A 24079-nucleotide genomic window follows, 5' to 3' on the forward strand; every position below is an offset into this window, starting at 1 on the left:
CTCTCTTTCACAAAAACACAAAACACACACACCAACACCCACACACACACACACACACACACACCACACACACACACACACACACACAACACACACCACACACACACACACACACACACACACACACACACACACACACACACACACACACACTAATCTCAGGCTGTATGATTTTGTTGTCTCCAAGAAGATTGACAACCCTGTTCAAGTGAAAGATACTGATGCTGAAAGGATTCAGACCTAGATCTTCATCTTGTGCACGAGAAGACTTTCCCATGGAATCTTTAGTGGCATTAGCTCCCTCCACTGGACAAAAGTGGTATTGCAACATTTAGAACAGTTGCATCGCTTCAAATGCACCATTCGTGTTACCTCAATACTCACTTTATCAACTCTCTCATCACTCTACTGTGGCCGTGGTACAGTCGATATTTAGCTGAGGTTACCCTACTTGTTGTATAGAAATCGTAAACACAATTTCTCACGGAATGACCAAAGTCATATGCTTCGTCATGTGACTACACACCACACCAGTCCAACATGGCGGCCACGTCTGTTTTCCAGAGAGTGAGAACAGGGTCGAAAATAGGAGCTCAATATGATCAAGAAGGAAATCTTATTCAGGTAACATAATTAAATGTTACGCTGTAGTCTTTCGTTTTTCCAAATATGGTGCGGTTTGTGTCATAACAATACAACATTGCAAGGTAAACATGGCTGGGTTTGCCAGTTAGCTACGTTAGCTAGCTCACCGTTTGCTATATAAACCAACTGATGTTAGCAACTTTGGCTTGCAGGTTGAAACACGGGAGGACGAGGAGCAGAGTGTCAAGCTAGCAGAAATCCTGGAACTTCTGCTTGCTGCTGGATACTTTAGAGCCCGAATCAAAGGACTGGGACCTTTTGATAAGGTGAGTACTAACAACTTACGTAGGGGTGGCCAAGGCCAACACTCCTCCTTGTTAGCTGCAGACTCCTTTCGATTCCCGGTATATCATCTCCTTGCTACCCTGTAAATGACACATCCATATTTCTTAGTCCACTTCCCTGAACCATATATTGTAATAGGTGGTTGGAGGGATGACATGGTGCATTACAACATGTAACTTCGACATTGATGTGGATCTACTGTTCCAGGAAAATTCAACTATTGGACAGAAAATGTAAGTAGTTCACAGCCAGTATTATTGTGTTTACTGTTAGTGATGTTGCTGGACCAGTGTAACTGATGTATATTGACCCTGTGTTTCTCATTGCAGAGCTCTCACAGAGAAAATAGTGTCTGTTCTACCCAAAATGAAGTGCCCTCACCGCCTGGAGCCCCATCAGATCCAAGGGCTGGATTTCATCCATATATTTCCAGTGATACAGGTGTGCATTCCTAGACATTAGAGTTTTGTAGTAGAGTACTGCACTTAGTTTGTGATCTCATGTCTGATTCATTGCCTGTGTTGTATGGTATTCAGTGGCTGGTGAAGAGAGCCATAGAGACGAGGGAGGAGATGGGAGACTATGTGAGGGCCTACTCTGTCTCTCAGTTCCAGAAGACACACAGCTTTCCTGAGGTGAGCACTGTTATAGTAGGGTGGCTCCATGGCAGGGCTATTAAACTCCAGCGCTACTCATTACATGTCTAAGTGCAACGTTCTGAACGTTTCACTGAATAAACCCGTCTTATGCACCCTGTCTGTATTGTCCCTCCATCCTAGGATGAAGACTTCCTGCAGAGAAAGGAGAAGGCTGTGAAAGCAGTCCTAGATGTATCAGTGAGTGACTCGCTGACACGTAATTTCTGGGTCAAATTATCCCATGTCCCTTCACAATACAGGCCCCCCTTGTTATAGTATAAAAACATTAAAATCACACATACAGCATTTGTTTTTCTCCTATGGTATTGACAGGAAGTGTATAAACCTCAGAGAAAGTACAAGAGACAGGTTGAAGCAGGAGAGCTGCTGGATGAAGAGTCCAGGGTTCACTCCACCTTGCTGGAGTATGGAAGGTAGGCTACCTCACTCTTTCTTTCTCGCTCTCTTTCTCCGTATTCAGTTCTTCATATCCAACTTTCTCCACAGTTCATGTCATTTTCACATTGATTATCAGAACCAATGTGATCTCATCCCATTTGATAATTGTGTTCCTTCCATTTTCCTATCCTTTTCCTGCTTATCATCCATCCTTGTATTAGAATGTCAGATTACCTTTTGTAAGTATGTAAATGGATTCGTTCACTGCAGGGAGTGCTTTTCACATGAATGCTTGTTATGTGTGTTTGAATACAGAAGAGAGTACAAAACACTTAATATAAGCATGTAGTCTGTGTGTGTGTGTGTGCGCGCGCATGCATGCATGCATGTGTTAATGTGTTCCTTATAATGTACCAGTATATTAACAGTGATTTAATATAAGCACCTATTTCTCCTTGATTTTAGACGATATGGATTCAGCAAGCAGACAAAACAGAACAAGGTGAGCCTCATTGAAATCGCATCAAGTTACAAAAATCTCTTTCATCCTTGACGTGAAGTTAATTGTAGAATTCTATGAATTGAAAGCCTAACACTACAGCCTTCTACAGAAAGATACATACAGGGACAGTAGGTTGATCATTACAGGGATGGAGACTGGTGGATTATAGGTGTTCTGTCAACTGTAGCTGTAGTAGAAAGTGAAACCTTCATAATGAAAGATGGTTTCCCCCTGTTCCTTACAGACAGAGGATCGGAAAGCCTCGTTGACCCCGGGCTCTCAGGCCACTCCCCAAGGGATGACAGAGGTGTCGCAGGAAGAGGAGGACCTGCAGGCAGCAGAGGAGGTGAGGTCACGTCCCACGTGTATCGCTCTAAACCCAACCGTAGCCACATGTCCAATACTTCATGAATGCATCCCTCTGTATGATGATGTCCTGTCATATTTCCTCTCAGATGCGCATCAAAACACTGATGACCAGCATGGCTGCCATGGCGACTGAGGAGGTAGGCACGACTTTAGTTCTTCTCTTTGCCTGCGCCTTTACTGTGTGGTTGATTTGTGTCAAGGTTTTTATTTAATGTGCGACATCAATATATTGTGGTCATGTGTGGCTGTTGGTAGAGCATTGCGCTTGCAACGCCAAGGGTTGTGGGTTAAATTCCCATTCAGGCCACCCATAATCATGCATGACTAAGTCTCTTTGGATAAAACGTCTGCTTTATGCCATATAATATTGCATTGTGTTTGCCTGCAGGGGAGGCTAACAGCTAGCACCGTGGGCCAGATAGTTGGGCTACAGTCTGAGGAGATTAAACAGATAGCATCTGAGTACGCTGAGAAGGTAAGCGACTCTCACATCAGGGCTCACTTAAATGGTTAACTGCAATCAACAGGTTTCTGTCATATTTTAAAGGATAAGTCAATGCCACATTGTGTAGTTAATTTGTTCCCACACATGCATTTCCAGCAGTCAGAGCTGTCTGCAGAGGATCGTCCAGAGCGGTACGGGCCAGTCCAGCAACACCGAAGGATGGTGACCTCTCTAAACAAACAGATCCAACAGAAAACCAAGCAGTTGGAGGAGGTGAGGACTGGACTCTGAACTTTACTGTACTTTATTGTGAAATAGCCATGTATTTCTCTAATGGAAGGATACAATGCTCTTTCTTTTAGTGACAGAAGTAAATAAAAGTATGTATTTTGTGTATTTTCAGCTACAAGCCAAGCGCTTGGAGGTAAAATCAGGGTGTGAGCAGGCTAAGAGCAAACTGATGGAGGCCACAGAGCAGACAGAGAGACTGGAGAAAGAGCTGAGTGCCCTGGAAGAGGCTGAGGGCCAGGCTGATACTGGGTGAGTACTGCACATGCAGGCCAACCATTGGTCATTCATTCAGAGGTTGTTAGTATAGAAAAACCCTGAAATTATAAATGTGCTTTGGACATTTCTCATCCTCCCTGTGTGTACCACAGTCTGTTGGAGAAGCTGAGGGCTCTGGTAGGCATGAATGAGAACCTAAAGCACCAGGAGCAGGAATTCCGAACACACTGTAGAGTGAGTCTGCACACTTTCCCTAATACGTCATAATAGTCCATATGACTTGTTAGACATACTTCATAGATGTACAGTTGAAGTCGGAAGTTTACATACACTTAGGTTGGAGTCATTAACTCGTTTTTCAACCACTCCACAAATTTCTTGTTAACAAACTATAGTTTTGGCAAGTCTGTTCCAGAAAATGATGTCATAGCTTTAGAAGCTTCTGATAGGCTAATTGACATAATTTGAGTCAATTGGAGGTGTACCTGTGGATGTATTTCAAGGCCTACCTTCAAACTCAGTGCGTCTTTGCTTGACACCATGGGAAAATCAAAAGAAATCAGCCAAGACCTCAGAAAACAAATTGTAGACCTCTGGTTCATCCTTGGGAGCAATTTTCAAACGCCTGAAGGTACCACGTTCATCTGTACAAACAATAGTACGCAAGTATAAACACCATGGGACCACGCAGCCATCATACCACTCAGGAAGGAGACGCGTTCTGTCTCCTAGAGATGAATGTACGTTGGTGCAAAAAGTGCAAATCAATCCCAGAACAACAGCAAAGGACCATGTGAAGATGCTGGAGGAAACCGGTACAAAAGTATCGATATCCACAGTAAAACGAGTCCTATATTGACATAACCTGAAAGACCGCTCAGCAAGGAAGAACCCACTGCTCCAAAACCGCGCTAAAAAATCCAGACTACGGTTTGCAACTGCACATGGGGACAAAGATCGTACTTTTTGGAGAAATGTCCTCTGGTCTGTTGAAACAAAAATAGAACTGTTTGGCCATAATGACCATCGTTATGTTTGGAGGGAAAAGGGGGAGGCTTGCAAGCCGAAGAACACCATCCCAACCGTGAAGCACGGGGTTGGCAGCATCATGGTGTGTCATGGTGTGGGGGTGCTTTGCTGCAGGAGGGACTGGTGCACTTCACAAAATAGATGGCACCATGAGGAAGGAAAATTATGTGGATATATTGAAGCAACATCAGTCAGGAAGTTAAAGCTTGGTCGCAAATGGGTCTTCCAAATGGATAATGACCCAAAGCATTCTTCCAAAGTTGTGGCAAAATGGGTTAAGGACAACAAAGCCAAGGTATTGGAGTGGCCATCACAAAGCCCTGACCTCAATCCCATAAAAAATGTGGGCAGAACTGAAAAAGCGTGTGTGAGCAAGGAGGCCTACAAACCTGACTTAGTTACACCAGCTCTGTCAGGAGGAATGGCCCAAAGTTCACCCAACTTATTGTGGAAGGCTGCCATTAAATTGTTTAACTTGGGTCAAATGTTTAAGGCAGTGCTACCAAATACTGAGTGTATGTAAACTTCTGACCCACTGGGAATATGATGAAAGAAATAAAAGCTGAAGTTAATCATTCTCTCTACTATTCTGACATTTTAAATTCTTAATATAAAGTGGTGATCCTAACTGACCTAAAACAGCGAATTTCTACTAGGATTAAATGTCAGGAATTGTGAAACTGAGTTTAAATGTATTTGGCTAAGGTGTATGTGAACTTCCGACTTCAACTGTATTTGATATATTTCACTAATTTTCTGGTAAGAGCACCACAAATAATATGGAGTGCTATTTGATTCCAGGAGGAGATGGTTCGCCTGCAGCAGAACATTGAGAACCTGAAGATTGAGTCAGGAGATGATACGGAGGATGAGAAGGTAGCACACCGTCCCTGAGAGGAGCCCTCCCAAGACCAGCTAACTCTTCTTTGTCTATGTGTAACTCTCTCTCTCTCTCTCTCTCTCAGGAGAGGAGTCAGCTAATAGAAAAGCAGTACAACACAGACAGAGAGAAGCTACAGAAAATCAGACTACTGATGGTAAAATCTCCAACACACACTGCTGGAGCAGGATTAATTAATGCTTATTCAGTTTGAATTGAGTTAGGCATTTTGTTTAGATCATGCAAATAGTGGTCCTCTTACCACTTCCATTATTTGCTCATGACCTGAGGTCTACTCTCTGATAGGCTCGTAGGAACCGTGAGATTGCCGTCCTGCAGAGGAAGATAGACGAGGTGCCGAGCAGGGCAGAACTGACCCAGTATCAGAAAAGGTTCATTGAGCTCTATGGCCAAGGTGGGTGTCTTTGCCTCATCCTCTGTTTTTGGCATATTGTTTAACAAATTCTTGCATCAAACGCAGTTATAGACAGTGTACAAAACATTAGGAACACCTTCATAGTATTGAGTTGCACCTCTTTTGCCCTCGAAACAGCTTAAATTCGCCAGGGCATGGACTTTAGACAAGGTGTCAAAACCGATCCACAGGGGATGCTGGCCCATGTTGACTCTAATGCTTCCCACGGTAGCTTCAAGTTGGCTTGATGTCTTTTGGGTACACACAGGAAACTGTTGAGCGTGAAAACCCAGCAGCGTTTCAGTTTTTGACACACTCAAACCGGTGCGCCTGGCACCTACTACCATACCTTGCTCATAGGCACTTAAATCTTTTGTCTTGCCCATTCATCCTCGCAATGGCACACATACACAATCCATGTCTCAATTGTCTCAAGGCATATATAATAATTATTTAACCTGCCTCCTCCCCTTCATCTATAAGAGACCATAGCTTTCACCTGGATTCACCTGGTCAGTCTGTCATGTTTTATACACTGTGTATATATTTTGTGTTTTCAAGTTTATTTGTCATATGGACAGGATACACATAGTATACACAGTCCAACTAAATGCTTGCTTGCAGGTTCCCTCTCGTTAATGTGACAACAATGAGAAATAATAAAAGATAAGAATAAAACTTACTATGTAAATGAGATCAGTAGAATATAATACATTTTTTGCATAAGTATAAATATAGGAAGGCACTCATCAATTTACAGTACAATATTTGCACGTATCGGGGAAGGGTGACTGGAGGGCAAGTGTTTAAATGGTGCAGTATTTAGCAATAATAAATAAGTCTAGTAGCAGCAGTCATGATGTGTATGTACCATGAATGTATATGTGTGGTTGCATGTGTGCTAAGGGGCAGAGAATCAGTGCAGGTGGTCAGTCCAGTTCAAGGGTTCAGCAGTGTGATGGCTTGTGGATAGAAACTGTCTCTGTGCCTGTTGGTTCGAGACCCGATTCCGTCTGCCCTGCGGTAAGGGAGTGAACAGTCCGTAGCTGGGGTGTGTGGGTTCCTTAATGATGCTGTGTTAATAATGTTTGCTTTTTCGTCCTTTAGTTTCAGCAACACATAAAGAGACCAAACAGTTCTTTACCTTGTATAACACATTAGATGACAAGAAGGTTTACCTGGAGAAGGAGGTAAGAGAAGAGGGCAAACTATCTCAATCAATTTCATAGAGCCATTGCAGTTGAAATCAGCGGTTTACTCATCATAGTCATCCTCCTCTGTCTTGCTCTGTTTCTTTAGGTGAACTTGCTGAATTCCATCCATGACAACTTCCAACAGTAAGTATTGTCACAATTAACCCTCTCTAAACCTATCCTGCATTTGGTATTATGGGTAATGGAGTCCAGCAGATTTACTTCCTGTCCAAGCTGTGGTTTTCTGTCTTGCTCAGGGCGATGGCGTCTTCGGGGGCCAAGGAACAGTTTTTGAGACAGATGGAGCAGATAGTCGAGGGAATCAAACAAAGCCGCATCAAGGTAACCATCTATTATTATCTTTACTGTCTACTGCGTAATGACAGCTTTCACTGAGCATGCCAGGTGCTCACCCCCTGGCCCTAGTGACACATAAATTAGACAGCGATGTGGAAGTGTAAAAAAATTAAGCAGAGCATATTGGTAATGTGATGTGTGAACAGATGGAGAAGAAGAAGCAGGAGAACAAGATGAGGAGAGACCAGCTGAACGATGAGTACCTCGAGCTGCTGGATAAACAGAGGCTCTACTTCAAAACTGTCAAGGACTTCAAAGAGGTGAGGCCTGAGAGAAAACAGTGCTGGGTCTGTACAGTAAAACATAAAGGATCTAGTTAACTGTTTTATGAATGTATTTTATTGTAGTCTCCCAGAGCTGAATATTGTTTTCTAAACTGTTAAAGAAGAGAATCACTGAGGTTGTTTACTGATCCAATACTCTTTCTTACAGGAGTGTCGGAAGAATGAAATGCTGCTATCCAAGCTGAGAACCAAGGGTGCTTCGTAACTCAAATAATCTCTTATTGTTTATAAAAACTAATCTCAAAACAAATCTCATCAGTCAATGACTTTGTCTTGCTGTCTGCATTATGTATTCTCCTCTATTGGAGGTCATCATTGTTTTGTCTTATTCTGCCTATTGTGCTTTGAGATTCCACGTTTATTTGCAGCATGTGGTTAGGGATGTCACTCGTGGCAGGGCAGAGGGATTCTTGAGAGAGGGACATTAACTGCCCTGTGCACTGTGACATGAGGAATGTTCGCTCTACTTATGTGCCAATTACCTGTGCCCGGCCCCTGTGGCATTAGCCATTGCAGTAGACCTAATGTTGTAGATAGGTACTCTGTGAAATCCCAAGTGTGCAATTGGCACTAACGTGCAGGGCTATCTGTACAGGTGTATTCATTAGCTTTCTCAGATGTTGATTGAGTGTAACAGTGCAGAATGAGGCATGGTTGACACTGTTACTAAACTACAGCATTTCAAATTAATAAATGCTATGCAGAAATATGGTTCACTTTTATGCTGACAATTTTTTCAACCAAAATCAAATGTTTTACCTGTGTCTTATTCTCTTGTCTATCCTTTCCAACAGTTTACTATCAAGTTGGCACTTCCAACTTGATAGTAAACTTGATAGTTGAACAGATTTCCTGCTGTTCAATTCCTGATAATTTCAGAAGCTACATTTAAAATGCCTTATCTTAATACAACGGGATGTAGCTTTAATCCAATCAAAATCCAGGATATGAGTTGTTGTAGTAAATCAATGTACCCGCTAGTTGGTTCTTTGATAGGCGCAAGGTGAACAAGCCAGTATGGCGGAGGAGGAAAGTGATTTGGAAACAGACAGACTAGAATTGAAACTGGAGACTTTGTACATATACTCTAACGACAACTGTTCAGTACAAAGCAAAGAATATTGCTCTGAGTTTTGTAAGGTAAGCTAAACCAAGGCAATTTCTGGTTTTATCTGGGAGAGAGGCAAGGAGTAGTGTGCTTCCGCCAAGCTAACGTTAGCTAGCTAGTTAGCCAGTTGCTCATCAGTACAAAGCAAGGTACAGTAGCCCAGCTAACTATTTAATGTCAGTAGCTAAAGTAATTATCTAACTTAATAGTTAAAAGCTACATATACTAGCTAGCATTAATAACAAATTCAGTCAACCCACGCCGGCCTATAGTTACTATTTTATTTAGCTAACTTAACTAGCTAACTTTAGCTTGCTTAACGTTCCTATTCCAATGTGAAGTTGCAAGCTACTATAGTTAACTAGAATTACTAGCTAGCATGCAAATGCAAAACTGTTTGCCTATTAGTGTGAAGTACCGTTAGTCTACTTATTGTGTCTACTAGATAACAAACTGGACTAAATTATAGCTAAGGCTCTAATACGTTTTTCCTCGCTAGCATGCTAAACCAGTGTTTACATTTAGCCAGTTGGCTAATGATAGGCTAGCTAGTGCAGCTGTCGCATTGAATATAATATCGTATACTTGTTTGCAAAGAGAGCTAACTAGTTAGCAAGTTGTGTTTAGCACTCAGGAGGGCCGGTTGAAATCTGCAACTATCTAGCTAGCAACAAGCAATGAACCCCAATTCCAGCTAGCTACCATATAACGTTCCACGACACTTCACCGAAGCGTTCCTGTGACATTTGGCGTCAAATTCAGATAGCTAGCCAGCAGCCACACAGGTCTGCGCAGATCTCTACAATACCGCACCTGGAAAAAGGTTGATCATATCAGTATTCAGGAACCACATCAAAAATAATCTGGACAGGAATTTGTATCTGAATCACACCCCTGTATCTGTCGGACTGTCTCTCTCCCTGTCAAGCTGGTGGAGGAGCATACAGAGAGATGGCAGGTGCCGCTGCCCCAGCTGAAGGTGCTGCGGACAGCTCTTACCTGCTTCACCAGAGCCACTGCTGCCTACCCCGATGACTGTCAGCATGTCAGTTACGCTCTCAGCAGTCTGGCCTTGTAAGCACTTATTTATATGGTTCTTACACTTTCATGCAGACTCAAACTGTACTGTGTTGACTTGGATATTTATTTTCTACATTGTACAATCCTGCATGACTCGTCTCTAAAATCAAGCTGAACTGGCCCAATTGCATATGTCACATTTTCAGGAGCTTCTTTGAGCTGATGCTGTTCTTCGGTAAAGAGGAGTGCCAGGAGGCCCCCTTGAAGGACATACTAGCCTCTTTTCAGGTGAGGCCAACCGTGATGTAGCCTATTTGTTCATACAGAGTGAAACCATGCTGATCCATGTGGTGTGTTAACATGAGTCTCATCTCCTCCTCTGTAGGCCTGCCACCGCCGCCTGCTGAGACACAGGAATGTCTACCTGCTACAGGTGAGGCAGGTGATCAAAGATGGCGGCCCCTGGGAGAGACCCACTCTACAGGCCATCCTGAAAGATACAGTCCTCACACAGACAGAAGGTACCTTCACTACTTTTTTTAGCTTGTGAGTTCTCTATGCATTTCTTATTCTCTCTCATCTCCTCACTCTCTGCTCTCAATTTCCCTCGCTCTCCCCGGTACAGTGGAGAAGTATCTGAGCTCGGAGAAGCCAGTGTTCTTTGAGCTGCGTGTGCGATACCTGCAGGCCTGTGAGCGCGTGCAGGAGGCCATGGCCCTGGCTAAGAGTTGTCTGGAGCACCCAGAGGTGGGGAGGCACCTGTTCTTCCACCAGGCCTACCTCACCTGCCTGTACAAGGCCTCGCTGCATGAACACCTGCTCAAGGAGGTACAGTCACTACCTAGAACTACCTTTCACTCTGTATCTTCAGACAGACTCTCTAATCAGAGTGGACTGAAAGACAATAAACATAATCGGAGAGGATTCATGGTTGTGTTTCCTCCCTTAGGTGGCTGAGATAGATGGCAGAGACGCAGTAGAGATAATCTGTAACGCAGAGAGCCAGGAGAAAGAAGAGCTGCTGCTGTCTCTTTGCAAAGCCTTCCTCAGTCAACAGCTAAACAATGGAGACATGTACTACATCTGGTCAGTAACACTGTGATATATATGTACTACATCTGGTCAGTAACACTGTGATATATATTCTACATGTACTACATCTGGCCATTAACACTGTGATATATATATACTACATCTGGTCATTAACACTGTGATATATATGTACTACATCTGGTCAGTAACACTGTGATATATATGTACTACATCAGGTCAGTAACACTGTGATATACAGTATATCACAAAAGTGAGTACACCCCTCACATTTTTGTAAATATTTGAGTATATATTTTCATGTAACAACACTGAAGAAATGACACTTTGCTACAATGTAAAGTAGTGAGTGTACAGCTTGTATAACAGTGTAAATTTGCTGGCCCCTCAAAATAACTCAACACACAGCCATTAATGTCTAAACTGCTGGCAACAAAAGTGAGTACACCCCTAAGTGAAAATGTYCAAATTGKGCCCAAAGTGTCAATATTTTGTGTGGCCTCCATCATTTTCCAGCACTGCCTTAACCATCTTGGGCATGGAGTTCACCAGAGCTTCACAGGTTGCCACTGGAGTCCTCTTCCACTCCTCCATGACGACATCACGGAGCTGGTGGATGTTAGAGACCTTGCACTCCTCCACCTTCCRTTTGASGATGCYCCACAGATRCTCAATAGGGTTTAGGTCTGGAGACATGCTTGGCCAGTCCATCACCTTTACCCTCAGCTTCTTTAGCAAGGCAGTGGTCGTCTTGGAGGTGTGTTTGGGGTCGTTATCATGTTGGCTACTGCCCTGCAGCCCAGTCTCCGAAGGGAGGGGATCATGCTCTGCTTCAGTATGTCACAGTACATGTTGGCATTCATGGTTCCCTCAATGAACTGTAGCTCCCCAGTGCCRGCAGCACTCATGCAGCCCCAGACCATGACACTCCCACCACCATGCTTGACTGTAGGCAAGACACACTTGTCTTTGTACTCCTCACCTGGTTGCCGCCACACACGCTTGACACCATCTGAACCAAATAAGTTTATCTTGGTCTCATCAGACCACAGGACATGGTTCCAGTAATCCATGTCCTTAGTCTGCTTGTCTTCAGCAAACTGTTTGAGGGCTTTCTTGTGCATCATCTTTAGAAGAGGCTTCCTTCTGGGACGACAGCCATGCAGACCAATTTGATGCAGTGTACGGCGTATGGTTGAGCACTGACAGGCTGACCCCCCACCCCTTCAACCTCGTAGCAATTCTGGCAGCACTCATACGTCTATTTCCCAAAGACAACCTCTGGTTTGAGTGCACGCTGAGCATCGTGCACTCAACTTCTTTGGTCGACCATGGCGAGGCCTGTTCTGGTGGAACCTGTCCAGTTAAACCGTTGTATGGTCTTGGCCACCGTGCTGCAGCTCAGTTTCAGGGTCTTGGCAATCTTCTTATAGCCCAGGCCATCTTTATGTAGAGCAACAATTTTTTTTCAGATCCTCAGAGAGTTCTTTGCCATGAGGTGCCATGTTGAACTTCCAGTGACCAGTCAGTATGAGGGACTGTGAGAGCGATGACACCAAATTTAACACACCTGCTCCCCATTCACACCTGAGACTGTAACACTAATGAGTCACATGACACCAGGGAGGGAAAATGGCTAATTGGGCCCAATTTGGACATTTTACTTAGGGGTGTACTCACTTTTGTTGCCAGCAGTTTAGACATTAATGGCTGTGTGTTGAGTTATTTTGAGGGGACAGCAAATTTACACTGTTATACAAGCTGTACACTCACTACTTTACATTGCAGCAAAGTGTCATTTCTTCAGTGTTGTCATAATGAAAAGATACTCAAATATTTACAAAAATGTGAGGGGTGTACTCACTTTTGTGATATACTGTATATGTACTACATCTGGTCAGTAACACTGTGATATATATGTACTACATCTGGTCAGTACACTGTGATATATATGTACTCATCTGGTCAGTAACACTGATATATGTACTACATCTGGTCAGTAACACTGTGATATATATTCTACATGTACTACATCTGGCCATTAACACTGTGATATTATGTACTACATCTGGTCATTACAACTTGATATATATTTATATATATATATATATATTATATAATTATATATATATATATATAATATATATATATATATATATACTACATCTGGTCATTAACACTGATATATTTTTTTATTTAACCTTTATTTAACCAGGTAGCAAGTTGAGAACAAGTTCTCATTTACAATTGCGACCTGGCACACAGGCAAGGCCATATATATACTACATGTACTACATCTGGTCATTAACACTGTGATATATATATACTACATGTACTACATCTGGTCATTAACACTGTGATATATGTACTACATGTGCTAAATCTGGTCAGAGCTCACCACTTTAAACAGGGCTCCATGATAACACAGTATTGTAACATAATGTTGCGTTGATACAGGGATCTGGTGTTCCTGTGGAGCAGACTGCACCTCAGGGCCCATCCCGCTAAGCAGGGCTTCCTGTCTGAGTGTCACCAGCTGATGCTCTCCGCCATCAACACCAGAGCCATCTTCCCCTTCATCAAAGTCATCACAGCAGAGGTGGGTGTATAGCCAACCACCAAGTTTACCTTGATTTAGAAACTTTGTTCTGTCATTTACACAATTCAATGTAACACATTGTTCTTATTTCTTTGCCAGATGGGTAGTGAGGGAGTGCCGCTGTGTGTGGAGCTGTGTACTGCAGCGTTGCAGACAGACCTCCAGTCTGACCCTGTGACGCGCAGCCTGTTGTGTAAGACCATTGCCTTCTTGCTCCCCCGCGACCTGGAGGTGTGTCGCCTCTGTGCCCTGCTGGTGTTCTGTCTAGAGCGCAGTGTGGAGGCCTACAAGACCGTGTATCTGCTCTACACACACCCAGACGAGGAGCCACACCCCCTCCACACCCCTGTCAAAACCAACATACGCTTCTATATCTTACAGGTCAGAGAGGCACCGGGTAGCTCGGAAATATGATGCCAAAGACTTTTGCTCAATTGCTAAATACGGTATCTAGAAAATACAGTAGGTTATTGAAACATATACTTTGTCATAAAAAATACTTTTCTCTCTTGTCGAAATGACATAACGATAGACTGTTGGCCTGTATTTTGACCTGGCATCCTCTCATTGAGGATGCATCTATTAATAATGTTATGTCTGTAACTGAAACTGTGCCTATCCCTGGTCCAGGTGCTGAAGGAAGGGCTGTTCTTCGACCCAGAGTTCTGGAACCTCCTGACCCTGAGAACCCACTGTCTGGAGCTTATGACTGACAAGGCCATGAGGGAGGCTCTCAACGAGGKGAAGGAGGAAGAGGAGTTGGAGCAGGTAGAGGAGGAGTGGATACCAAGTTACTGGATGGAGGAGGAGACATGCAGGATACACACAGACGCCTCCCACCTCCAACCACACACTAACACAGCACTGGAGAACTCTGAGACTGCAGGGCAGGAGCATGAGGAGGGAGAGTATGGGGATGCTCCTGAGTCACAGACAGAAGACTTCCTAGTGAGGAGGAAGAGAAGGTGTAGGTCTGATGTTGACTATGCTGAAGACCCAGACATTAAGTACTCCCTCAGACACAATCACAGTTCTGAAAGCTCCACCAAGCTACCGGCCAATCGGCAGAGAGAATACCTGGCCAGACATGTGAAGAACAAGATCCTGAAGAGACGCGGCAGGAAACCAAGATGGCTGCTCCTGGAGATGACCAGACAGACGGAGAATGTGTCCCCGGGGAGAACAAGGGCGAGAGGGAAGGGAAGGGAGGGAATGAGAGAGAGGGGTGAGGGTAAAAGAGAGAAATGGGAAAGAGGAGAGTGTAAGAGTGAGAGATGGGAGAGGGGAAAGGGGAAAAGAAAGCAAGGGGACGAGGGTAAGAAAGCGAGGAGGCAGGGAAGGGAAGGTAAGAGACCTTACCGCAGAACAATACGTGGCATGGAGCTGTCTTTCCCTGAAAATGAAGTGCCTGTGGACCAGGAGGTGGTAGAGAATCGTGTAGAACCCAGTATTAGTGTTGCACTGCAGCACAGTGACGCGGAGAACTATGTCAACATGGGACTGCCTAATGGCCTACATGGTGAGAGACTGTTTGAGTATGAACCAGAGACAGAAATAGAGCTTTCAGAAGTAGAGCCTTCAGACATAAATCCTTTAGACTTAAAACCTTCAGTAGTAGAGCTTTCTGTTGTAGAGCCTTCTGTTGCTGAGCCTTCAGAAGTGAAGGTTTTCGAAGGTCCCAGTGAGCAGACCGACCCAGAGCTCGACGGCCCAGCCTTGGACATGGAGGATTGTCCACTATCACTGTTCCACATCTATGCCAAATCCTCTAAAGGGACAGATGCTAAGGAATTACAACCTTTGACGGAGGGTAGTGATGTCACAGCGTTGGAGGCGGGACCGGACTCAAACACTCAGGTTAGTGTTATCTGAGGCAACGTTGTTTTGAGAAATTAATAATTGATGCTTAGCTACTGCAACTGTCCTAASAATATCACCTGTTAACAGCTTGTTTCTCCTACTCCAGGGTGAAGACACAAAGCCAGACAAGGCTCCTGTCCGCTCCAAACACCTGCGCTTCCACTGCAATCACTGCCAGAAGCTCTTCAAGGGAGGCAACGTGGTGAGACACACCCTGGCCCACCTGAAGCTGAGGAAGACTAGGCTCAGCTGTGTCTTCTGTGGCAAACACTTCCAACGGTACAACCGTGCCAAGGAACACGTTCTAGAGCACGTAGAGGAACTGAGAACCACCACGCTCAAAAGTAAGATCAAACCTGCTGTCAATGGAGATGCAGAACCGTCGGAGAACGTTAATCAAGCTTCGGAGAACGAGACTAAACCCACTGAGAATGTGACAGAGCCCCCTGCTCTGACGGATCAGCCTCCCAAACCCAAACGTGTTAAAGCCAAGCCAGTGGTCAGCAAGCAGAGTAGAATCATTCAGAACCTGAGAAACCTGATCAGAAAGTCCCAGAAGTGGAAAACGGACACGGACAACCAGGTGTCAGTGGAAGTGAAGGATGAACAGGTGACTGTGAAGGATAAAGTGGTGATTGTGAAAGAGGTGGTGCCTGGGGAGGAGACTGAGGGAGGAGAGATGAATGAGTATGAAGGAGGAGAGCAGGAGGGGAAGCAGAAGCAGTACCACCTGTGTCCTGCGGAGGGCTGTGACAGCATCTTTATGAAGATAGGCCCATCAATGCTGAGACACGCAGTCAACTACCACATGGAGGATGCAGCTGTCCTGGAGAAGACCTTCCAGTGGGGGAAGGGGAAGTGCCAGATCTGCCAGAGGTAAGAAGGGTCTTTCTCCACATATTATTTTCCAGGTCAGGTGCGAAGGCACTCTGAACAACATGTAGGCCCCACCTAGACCAAAATTGTCAATTGGAACCAATAGAAACTCTAAGGTGGGCTGCAACTGATCTCGGTGGGGGCGGGGGGGTTCTTAACATACAATGGTGTCATTTTATGTCTCCATCTTTTTTGTTGTGCCCCAGGCACCTGCTGGTGTTCGAGCACTACAGAGACCACATGAAGCTCCACGATGCTCCTCTGAAACAGGCGTGCCTCCACATGAGCTGTGGCCAGTGCTTCAAGACCTCCCAGGAGCTCAAAGACCACATGGACACCCACCGGCCACTCCAGGCCCCCTGTGGGTACTCCGGCTGTAGGGAGATCTTCTTTACCCTCCCCTCTCTCCACGGCCATGAGTGGAGACACTACACCCAGCCCCAGTCTAAAGATGAGCTGGAGCAGGGCGCTACCAAAGAGCTGAGCCCTGAGGGTGAGGCCTCCTGGAAACAGAGGGTGAAGAGCCATAATGTGACAGTGCACGGGTGGAGGGAAACGACTATTCCCAAATCCAGGCGCTCTGATCCTCATGTGAAGTGCATTTACTGTAACAGGTAAAAGAGTGAGACTCTATACACTGCTGTCAAATGATTTTTATCACAGCAACATTTCAACCATGAGGTCTTCATCATGCTAGGCCTGAGACACGACTTGCAGAAGCTAGTGAGAACACCCAATTTTTACTGCTCTCCAGTATTAGGTTTCATCTGTGTCTGGGGAACTAGCCCATAGATGGTTTAGCCGGTAAATTAAATAACCCCCTATGGTCGATGTCTGTGCCCCTGTGGAAATCTAATTAGCATAATAACAAAATCCCCAGAAAAATCTGTTAGTTTAAGATAAGAGATTTCTGCATCTCAAGCCACCACAACCTCCTATATAAGACTTCTGTATCTGTGGAGGAAGGTGATAGGGCTAGAGCTGTGTTTGTCAGACCATGAGACAACCCAAAAATAGGTCTTCTCACAAAATCGTCTGTAGCGTCCGAACGGTTTGGCCTACAAACTATAATGACCCCTCTATGATGAGACTCTCACTAAGGTGTTCTCCGTTTTGCTTTACGACCCCCACAAGTGTCTTGGGACTCGTCTGAAGTTGGTACAGCCATTCTGCCAACTTTTGTCTGTAGTGTCCGAACAGTTTGGGCTACACACTAATACGACCCCTCTGTGTAAAGGTGAGACTTACACGAACACGTACAGTACCAGTCAAAAGTTTGGACACACCTACTCATTCCACGTTTTTTCTTAATTGTTTACTATTTTCTACATTGTAGAATAATAGTAAAGACATCATAACTATGAAATAACACATATGGAATCATGTAGTAACCAAAAAAAGTGTTAATCACAAAGTAACCACCCTTTGCCTTGATGACAGCTTTGCACACTCTTGGCATTCTCTTAACCAGCTTCATGAGGTAGTCACCTGGAATGCATTTCAATTAACAGGTGTGCCTTGTTAAAAGTTAATTTGTGGAATTTCTTTCCTCCTTAATGCGTTTGAGCCAATCAGTTGTCTTGTGACAAGGAAGGGGTGGTATACAGAAGATAGCCCTATTTTGTAAAAGACCAAGTCCACATTATGGCAAGAACAGCTAAAATAAGCAAAGAGAAACGACAGTTCATCATTACTTTAGGATATGAAGGTCAGTCAATCCAGAACATTTCCAGAACTTTGAAAGTTTCAAGTGCAGTCGAAAAACCATTTAGCGCTATAATTAAACTGGCTCTCGTGAGGACCGCCGCAGGAAAGGAAGACCCAGAGTTACATCTGCTGCAGAGGATAAGTTCATTAGAGTTAACTGCACCTGAGATTGCAGTCCAAATGAATGCTTCGCAGAGTTCAAGTAACAGATGTGAATCAGGCCTTCATGGTCGAATTGCTGCAAAGAAACCACTACTAAAGGACACCGATAAGAAGAGACTTGCTTGTGCCAAGAAACACGAGCAATGGACATTAGACCAGTGGAAATCTGTCCTTTGGTCTGGAGTCCAAATTTGAGATTTTTGGTTCCAACCGCCATGTCTTTGAGACACAGTGTAGGTGAATGGATGATCTCCGCATGTGTGGTTCCCACCATGAAGCATGGAGGAGGTGGTGTGGGGGTGCTTTGCTGGTGACGCTGTCGGTGATTTATTTTTAATTCAAGGCACACTTAACCAGCATGGCTACCACCGCATTCTGCAACGATACAGCATCCCATCTGGTTTGCACTTAGTGGGACTATCATTTGTTTTTCAACAGGTCAATGACCCAAAACACACCTCCAGGCTGAGTGAGGGCAAAAAAATCAAGTATTCTTTATTTAACGAGGCAAGTCCGTTAAGAACAAATTCTTATTTACAATGACTGCCTACCCTGGCCAAACCCTAAACAGGACGATGCTGGGCCAATTGTGCGGTGCCGTATGGGACTCCCAATCACAGCCGGATGTGATACAGCCCGGGATCAAACCAAGGTCTGTAGTGACGCCTCTAGCACTGAGATGCAGTGCCTTAGACCGCTGCGCCACTCGGGAGCTTCAAGGAGAGTGATGGAGTGCTGCATCAGATGACCTGGACTCCTCTAATCACTCAACCTCAACCCAATTGAGATGAGTTGGATCGCAGAGTGAAGGAAAAGCAGCCAACGAGTGATCAGCATTCGTGGGAACTCCTTCAAGAATGTTGGCTAAGCATTCCTCATGAAGCTGGTTGAGAGCATGCCAAGAGTGTGCAAAGGGTGGCTACTTTGAAGAATAAAAACTATTTGATTCCATATGTGTTATTTCATAGTTTTGATGTCTTCACTATTAATCTACAATGTAGAAAACAGTCAAAATAAAGACAACTCTTGAATGAGTAGGTGTGTTCAAACTTTTGACTGGAACTGTACATGTCGGTTGTTTTGATCTAGGACACCCACAGGCCTCACAAGACTCGTCCCCCGGTACCAGTCAAATTTGTTTAGATTTTTTTTTTTTGGGGGGGGGGGGGGTTGTTGTTCCATGTAGTGCATCTGTTATTCAATGTGTTTGTATGGGCTAATAGCAGTATAACCAAATAAACATTTGCATAAAATAATGAAAAAATGTTGTTGTGGGGATACTTCAAGGAGTCTTAAAATTCTAAATCAGATAGCAAAATTATCCTTGGTTTGACCTTCTTTAAACAATTCCATATAGCTAAGTAGTACCCACCCCACCCCCTGCTCAATGTAGACAGAGCTTAGTCTTATGGGTTAAGGCCTGGTGAAAATGTTGTTGCTTATGTCCATATCTTTTTTTGTTCCAGGTACCTGTGGAACTACCAGCACTTCCTAGACCACATGAAGATCCATGATGATCCTCTAAAACAGGTGTGTCTCCATCAGAACTGTGGCCGGCGCTTTTCCAGAACCCACCTGCTCTGGGAGCACATGGAGACCCACCGGCCTCTCCAGGCCCTCTGTGGGTACTCCGGCTGTAGTCTGATCTTCTCTCGCCTCCCCTCTCTCCATGACCACGAGTGGAGGCACTACACTCAGGGCCAGCCTAAAGATGAGCCGACAGAGGAGCAGAGCGCTACCAAAGTGGGGCAGACTCTGGAATCAATCACCAACAGTAAAAACAATGACGGCCCTGTGGCGACTCCAGGCACTGGTGCTGTCACCAGACCTCCCAGTGACTGCACACACAAACTAATCAATGGCCATGATGGAGAGGACAAGAAAGCCCAAGCCCCTGAGACAGATGTCCCTGCCACCACTACCACTACCACCTCCCCCACACAACCCCATCCCAGTCTCGTCCAAAACCTCACTGAGCCAATGACCATGAGGGATGTGGACAATATCGTCACTTTGGCTCAGGTGATGCCTTGCGGAGAGGAACCAGTTATTGCGGAACATAAGACCTTCAAACCAGAGGATCCTTCCTACTTACCCCTGGCCAAAGCCCCCCTCATCCGCCCTCCCCCCTCAACATACCTGACCGAGGCAGCCCTCAGCATGCGCAAGCGCAGGAAACCCAACGAGGTCACTTCCTGCGGGGCTGGCAAGAAGAATAAGGCTACAGTAAAGAGGCGTGTGGTGGGGAAGAAGAATGCGTTGCAGAAGGAGGTGGCGGCTGAGAAGGAGGTAGAGGAGGAGGCCCCCCCTCAAAGACAGCGCTGCTCCAGGTGTTTCTCCTCTTTCCCTAGTCCAGAGGAACTGAAGAGACACCTCTCCCAAAACACCTGCTCCTCCCTCTTCAACTTTGACTCTGATGATGACAGTAAGTAGCACACATAGGAAAAAGAAAATGTATTTTTTTGTTCGTATGTTAAAGCTTTATTCAGAAATTAAGGGAATTGGGTGGAGGGAAATTAAAGAAATTAGGTGAGGAGACAGGCGAGTGGAGGAAGGGTGGATGCAGGGATTGAACCCTGGTCTCCGGTGTGAGCTTGCACATGTGTTGCATGTGCCAGGGAGTGTTACCAATGCATCACGGTTTTGCACAAGAAATCTAAATTCTTACAACAGAATATTGAAAGGAAGAGTTTTGAAACGGCATCAACTTGGTCAACAAACATTTCCGCTTATTTGTAGCAGCTGCTTATATAAATAGCATTTGCATAGTGATGTGACACCTTTTGTTTGTAATGCAACTATTTGTTTATGTTAATATTTATTTAAATATTTTCCTTTCCAGGTTAGGGGTAAAGAGGAATGGGAGTGAAATGTTCTTCATGATGTTCAGAAAAATGTTTTGTTGGTGTTCGAGCACTACAGAGACCACACGACACTCCAGGATGCTCCTCTCAGAAAACAGGTGGAGACACTTGTCTATCTGTACTCTCTGAACTGGACCTAACACAGGCACTGTTAGCACCCAGTCGGCTCTAAGAGCTGTAGGGCCAGTGTCATGGCACACTATAATACTGGTAGCCGGTCACAAAAAATACAACACACAACTCTGGAGTAAGTGTTATTACCACAATACACTGTACATAGGTCTAGACCGGACAGTATTGCATTTCAGTCATTGCCACGACTTTGTTTCAATAAGTCTTATTTGCTTTAAAATCATAGTATAAAGAATCACACTAGGTTACTAATAGTGTTTCAAAAGTACTTCTAATTATGTTCTGTTTGGCATACATTTTTGTTCAGTATTTTAACAGAATTTTTCTAATGACAAAAGAGATGGTTTCACAATGTATTAGAAATTGGTAATCTATGCATTTGATGACAAATATTTTGTAAAAGAGCATCAAAATGAATTTGAGAATAAAAATCACTGAAGAACCCATAATGTGATAAACGATGTGCACTTACCTGCATTGGTCGTTTATTTATATGTACTAATGTTGATATATTTATTAGGTTTGTACTTAATGTAAATATCCTTCTCAATTCAACTCTATTTTTCTTAAAGAAAAATGTATGACTTGTTTTCAATAAACAATTTACAGTATGAACCAAAGAAGTGGTTAACTGCTGGTTATTTACTAACAAGTTAATACTATCTGTGTCAATAAGGGAGAGAATAACAACCAGTGAACTATAAGAAATTATTTATTTAAGATGACAAATTGCATAATTTCCATCTTAAAATGATTGCTTTAGTTTTTGTCCATAGTTCGATCCAGGCAAAAGCCATGACAGTGTTGATCTCTACAGGTTTGCATCATATATTTTTTTCTGACAAGTGCAAAGACAGATGAGTTGAGTTTAGGGAAGTAGAGTAGTGAGAGTAGACTGAGCTCTCCTTTTAGGGTTTGCTCCAGAGGTCAAGCTCATTGCAGATACATGAACCACCACTAAAGCAGTGTCCATTACTGCTCCTGGAGCTACTGTAATCAAGGTCTTGTTAAGAAGCTCGAACAGGTATGGCAGGGCTAGAACAAAAGTAGTATGGAGTACTAGTAGCTGTGCCACAACAGGCTCTGTGGTTAGTAGTAGTTGGAATAGGAGAGCTAGCTATAGATGTGGCCAGGGTCTGAAATTATCTCTCAGGGTTAGAAACAAATTGGCTAGAGAACAGGGTCCTAACTACAGGCTTCATGATCAGAGCATACAGTAATACATGCATCAAACAAACTAACACATTCCAGTCATTGTAACATGCATTTCAGTGAGTGAATGAGACACTAAAAGTAGTAACGCCTAGTAATAATTATAAACAGTATCTAGGGTTGGCTTTGACCAGTTGAGTTATTCCTCTCACTAGACTAAAGACTGTTTCACTAGAGGTACAGCAAGTCTCTCACAGACAGAAACCCAACAAAGCCAAACATAGGAGTGGGAGATGGAGCAAATGTTTACGCTACATCAGCATTTCACATAAAAATAGTACAATACTCTCTGCAGGTCTGTGAATGGTACAGACAGTACATGTTACAGTGATATCATGTTTTCCAGATTTTTCTCACACAGGAAGTCCTCCTCCCATTGCAACATTGTGCAGCTGACCAGAGATAAAAACAAGTGCATTGTGTGAAGCAAGGGAGACATACCACTCTGGTGTTGTACCGTGGGAGAGTTCTCGAAACAGATGTGCTTGAAGAGACAGTGCTGCTACACAGTACAAAGCTCTTTCTAGAGAGCAGTGTACTGACAGTGAACTGGTACCTGGCTATACATAAAGCAGCAAAATCTGGTGTGCATAAAACAATTTGGGATAAAAGTTTTACTAAACAGATATTTTTTTATAGATAAATAGTCAACTTTTTTATCTTGTTAGAAAATGTACAATTGTGTCCAGTAAGTGTTCAATTGGATCATAGACACGCATTGAATTATTCAAGCCTTCCTATCAGATACAGTATCAAGAAATATATTTATCATCAATGCTAAAATTAATTGATAATAAATAGGTGCATGCTAAAATGCAACATTTGCACTTTAAATACTTAAAATGGGCGACCCATTAAGATGAGGAAGTAAAACCAGGATAAAAGTATGCAGTGCATTCGGAAAGTATTCAGACTCACTTTTTCCATATTTTGTTAAGTTACAGCCTTATTCTAAAATCTATTCAATAATTTTTCCCCCTCATCAATCTATACATAATACCACATAATGACAAAGCGAAAACAGGTTCTTAGAAATTTTTGCAAATGTATTAAAAATAAAAACAGGAATACCTTATTTACATAAGTATTCAGACCCTTTGCTATGAGACTCGAAATTGAGCTCAGGCGCATCCTGTTTCCATTGATCATCCTTATGATGTTTCTACAGCTTGATTGAAGTCCACCCGTGGTAAATTAAATTGATTAGACATGATTTGTCAGGGCATGTCAGAGCAAAAACCAAGCCATGAGGTCAAAAGAATTCAAATCAAATTTTATTGGTCACATACACATCTAGCGAAATGCTTATGCTTCTAGATCCGACAGTGCAGCAGTATCTAACAGGTAATATCTAACAATTCAACAACAAAACCTAATATCTAACAATTCCACAACAAAACCTAATATACACAATCTAGTAAAGGAATGGGATAATAATATAAAATTATATGGATGAACAGTGACAGAGCGGCTAAGACGCAATAGATAGTACAGTATATACATATGAGATAAGTAATGCGAGATATGTAAACATTCTTAAA

At 43.6% G+C, this 24079-nt stretch overlaps 2 protein-coding genes across 3 annotated transcripts; both read left to right on the forward strand.

Moving 5' to 3' along the window:
- Positions 1-470: 470 nt before the first annotated feature.
- On the forward strand, positions 471-8551 carry LOC111959454 (coiled-coil domain-containing protein 93). Of its 2 annotated transcripts, XM_023981009.2 has the most exons (23): positions 471-624; positions 798-911; positions 1069-1163; positions 1260-1371; positions 1467-1565; positions 1710-1766; positions 1902-2002; positions 2189-2206; positions 2433-2469; positions 2714-2815; positions 2925-2975; positions 3227-3313; positions 3440-3556; positions 3687-3823; positions 3943-4024; positions 5621-5695; positions 5785-5856; positions 6006-6114; positions 7222-7304; positions 7414-7451; positions 7565-7649; positions 7811-7924; positions 8097-8551. In XM_023981009.2, exons 1-23 carry the CDS (start codon positions 541-543, stop codon positions 8151-8153), a joined length of 1926 nt encoding a protein of 641 aa, XP_023836777.1. In that variant the 5' UTR covers positions 471-540; the 3' UTR covers positions 8154-8551. The 2 variants fall into 2 exon arrangements, with proteins under 2 accessions (XP_023836777.1, XP_023836778.1); XM_023981010.3 differs by lacking the exon at positions 2189-2206 and having other exon boundaries at positions 472-624.
- Positions 8552-8920: 369 nt separating this feature from the next.
- Positions 8921-21937, forward strand: LOC111959453 (zinc finger protein 654). The gene is made up of 13 exons (XM_023981008.2): positions 8921-9088; positions 9985-10130; positions 10283-10364; positions 10462-10597; positions 10702-10904; positions 11026-11162; positions 13584-13725; positions 13825-14106; positions 14356-15582; positions 15692-16461; positions 16668-17075; positions 19797-20755; positions 21173-21937. The coding sequence occupies exons 1-13, from the start codon at positions 8966-8968 to the stop codon at positions 21175-21177; spliced, it is 4620 nt and encodes a 1539-aa protein (XP_023836776.1). The 5' UTR covers positions 8921-8965; the 3' UTR covers positions 21178-21937.
- The last annotated feature ends 2142 nt before the right edge of the window (positions 21938-24079 follow it).

The sequence above is a fragment of the Salvelinus sp. IW2-2015 genome, linkage group LG36 (assembly GCF_002910315.2).
Source record: "Salvelinus sp. IW2-2015 linkage group LG36, ASM291031v2, whole genome shotgun sequence".
Classification (NCBI taxonomy): Eukaryota; Metazoa; Chordata; class Actinopteri; order Salmoniformes; family Salmonidae; genus Salvelinus; species Salvelinus sp. IW2-2015.

Excerpts from the sequence above, each read along its gene's own strand:
- LOC111959454 (XM_023981009.2), top strand. The coding sequence starts at position 541 with ATGGCGGCCACGTCTGTTTTCCAGAGAGTGAGAACAGGGTCGAAAATA. Across the intron at positions 4,025-5,620 it reads AATTCCGAACACACTGTAGA|GAGGAGATGGTTCGCCTGCA; the intron begins GTGAGTCTGCAC and ends ATTTGATTCCAG. Across the intron at positions 7,452-7,564 it reads ATCCATGACAACTTCCAACA|GGCGATGGCGTCTTCGGGGG; the intron begins GTAAGTATTGTC and ends TGTCTTGCTCAG.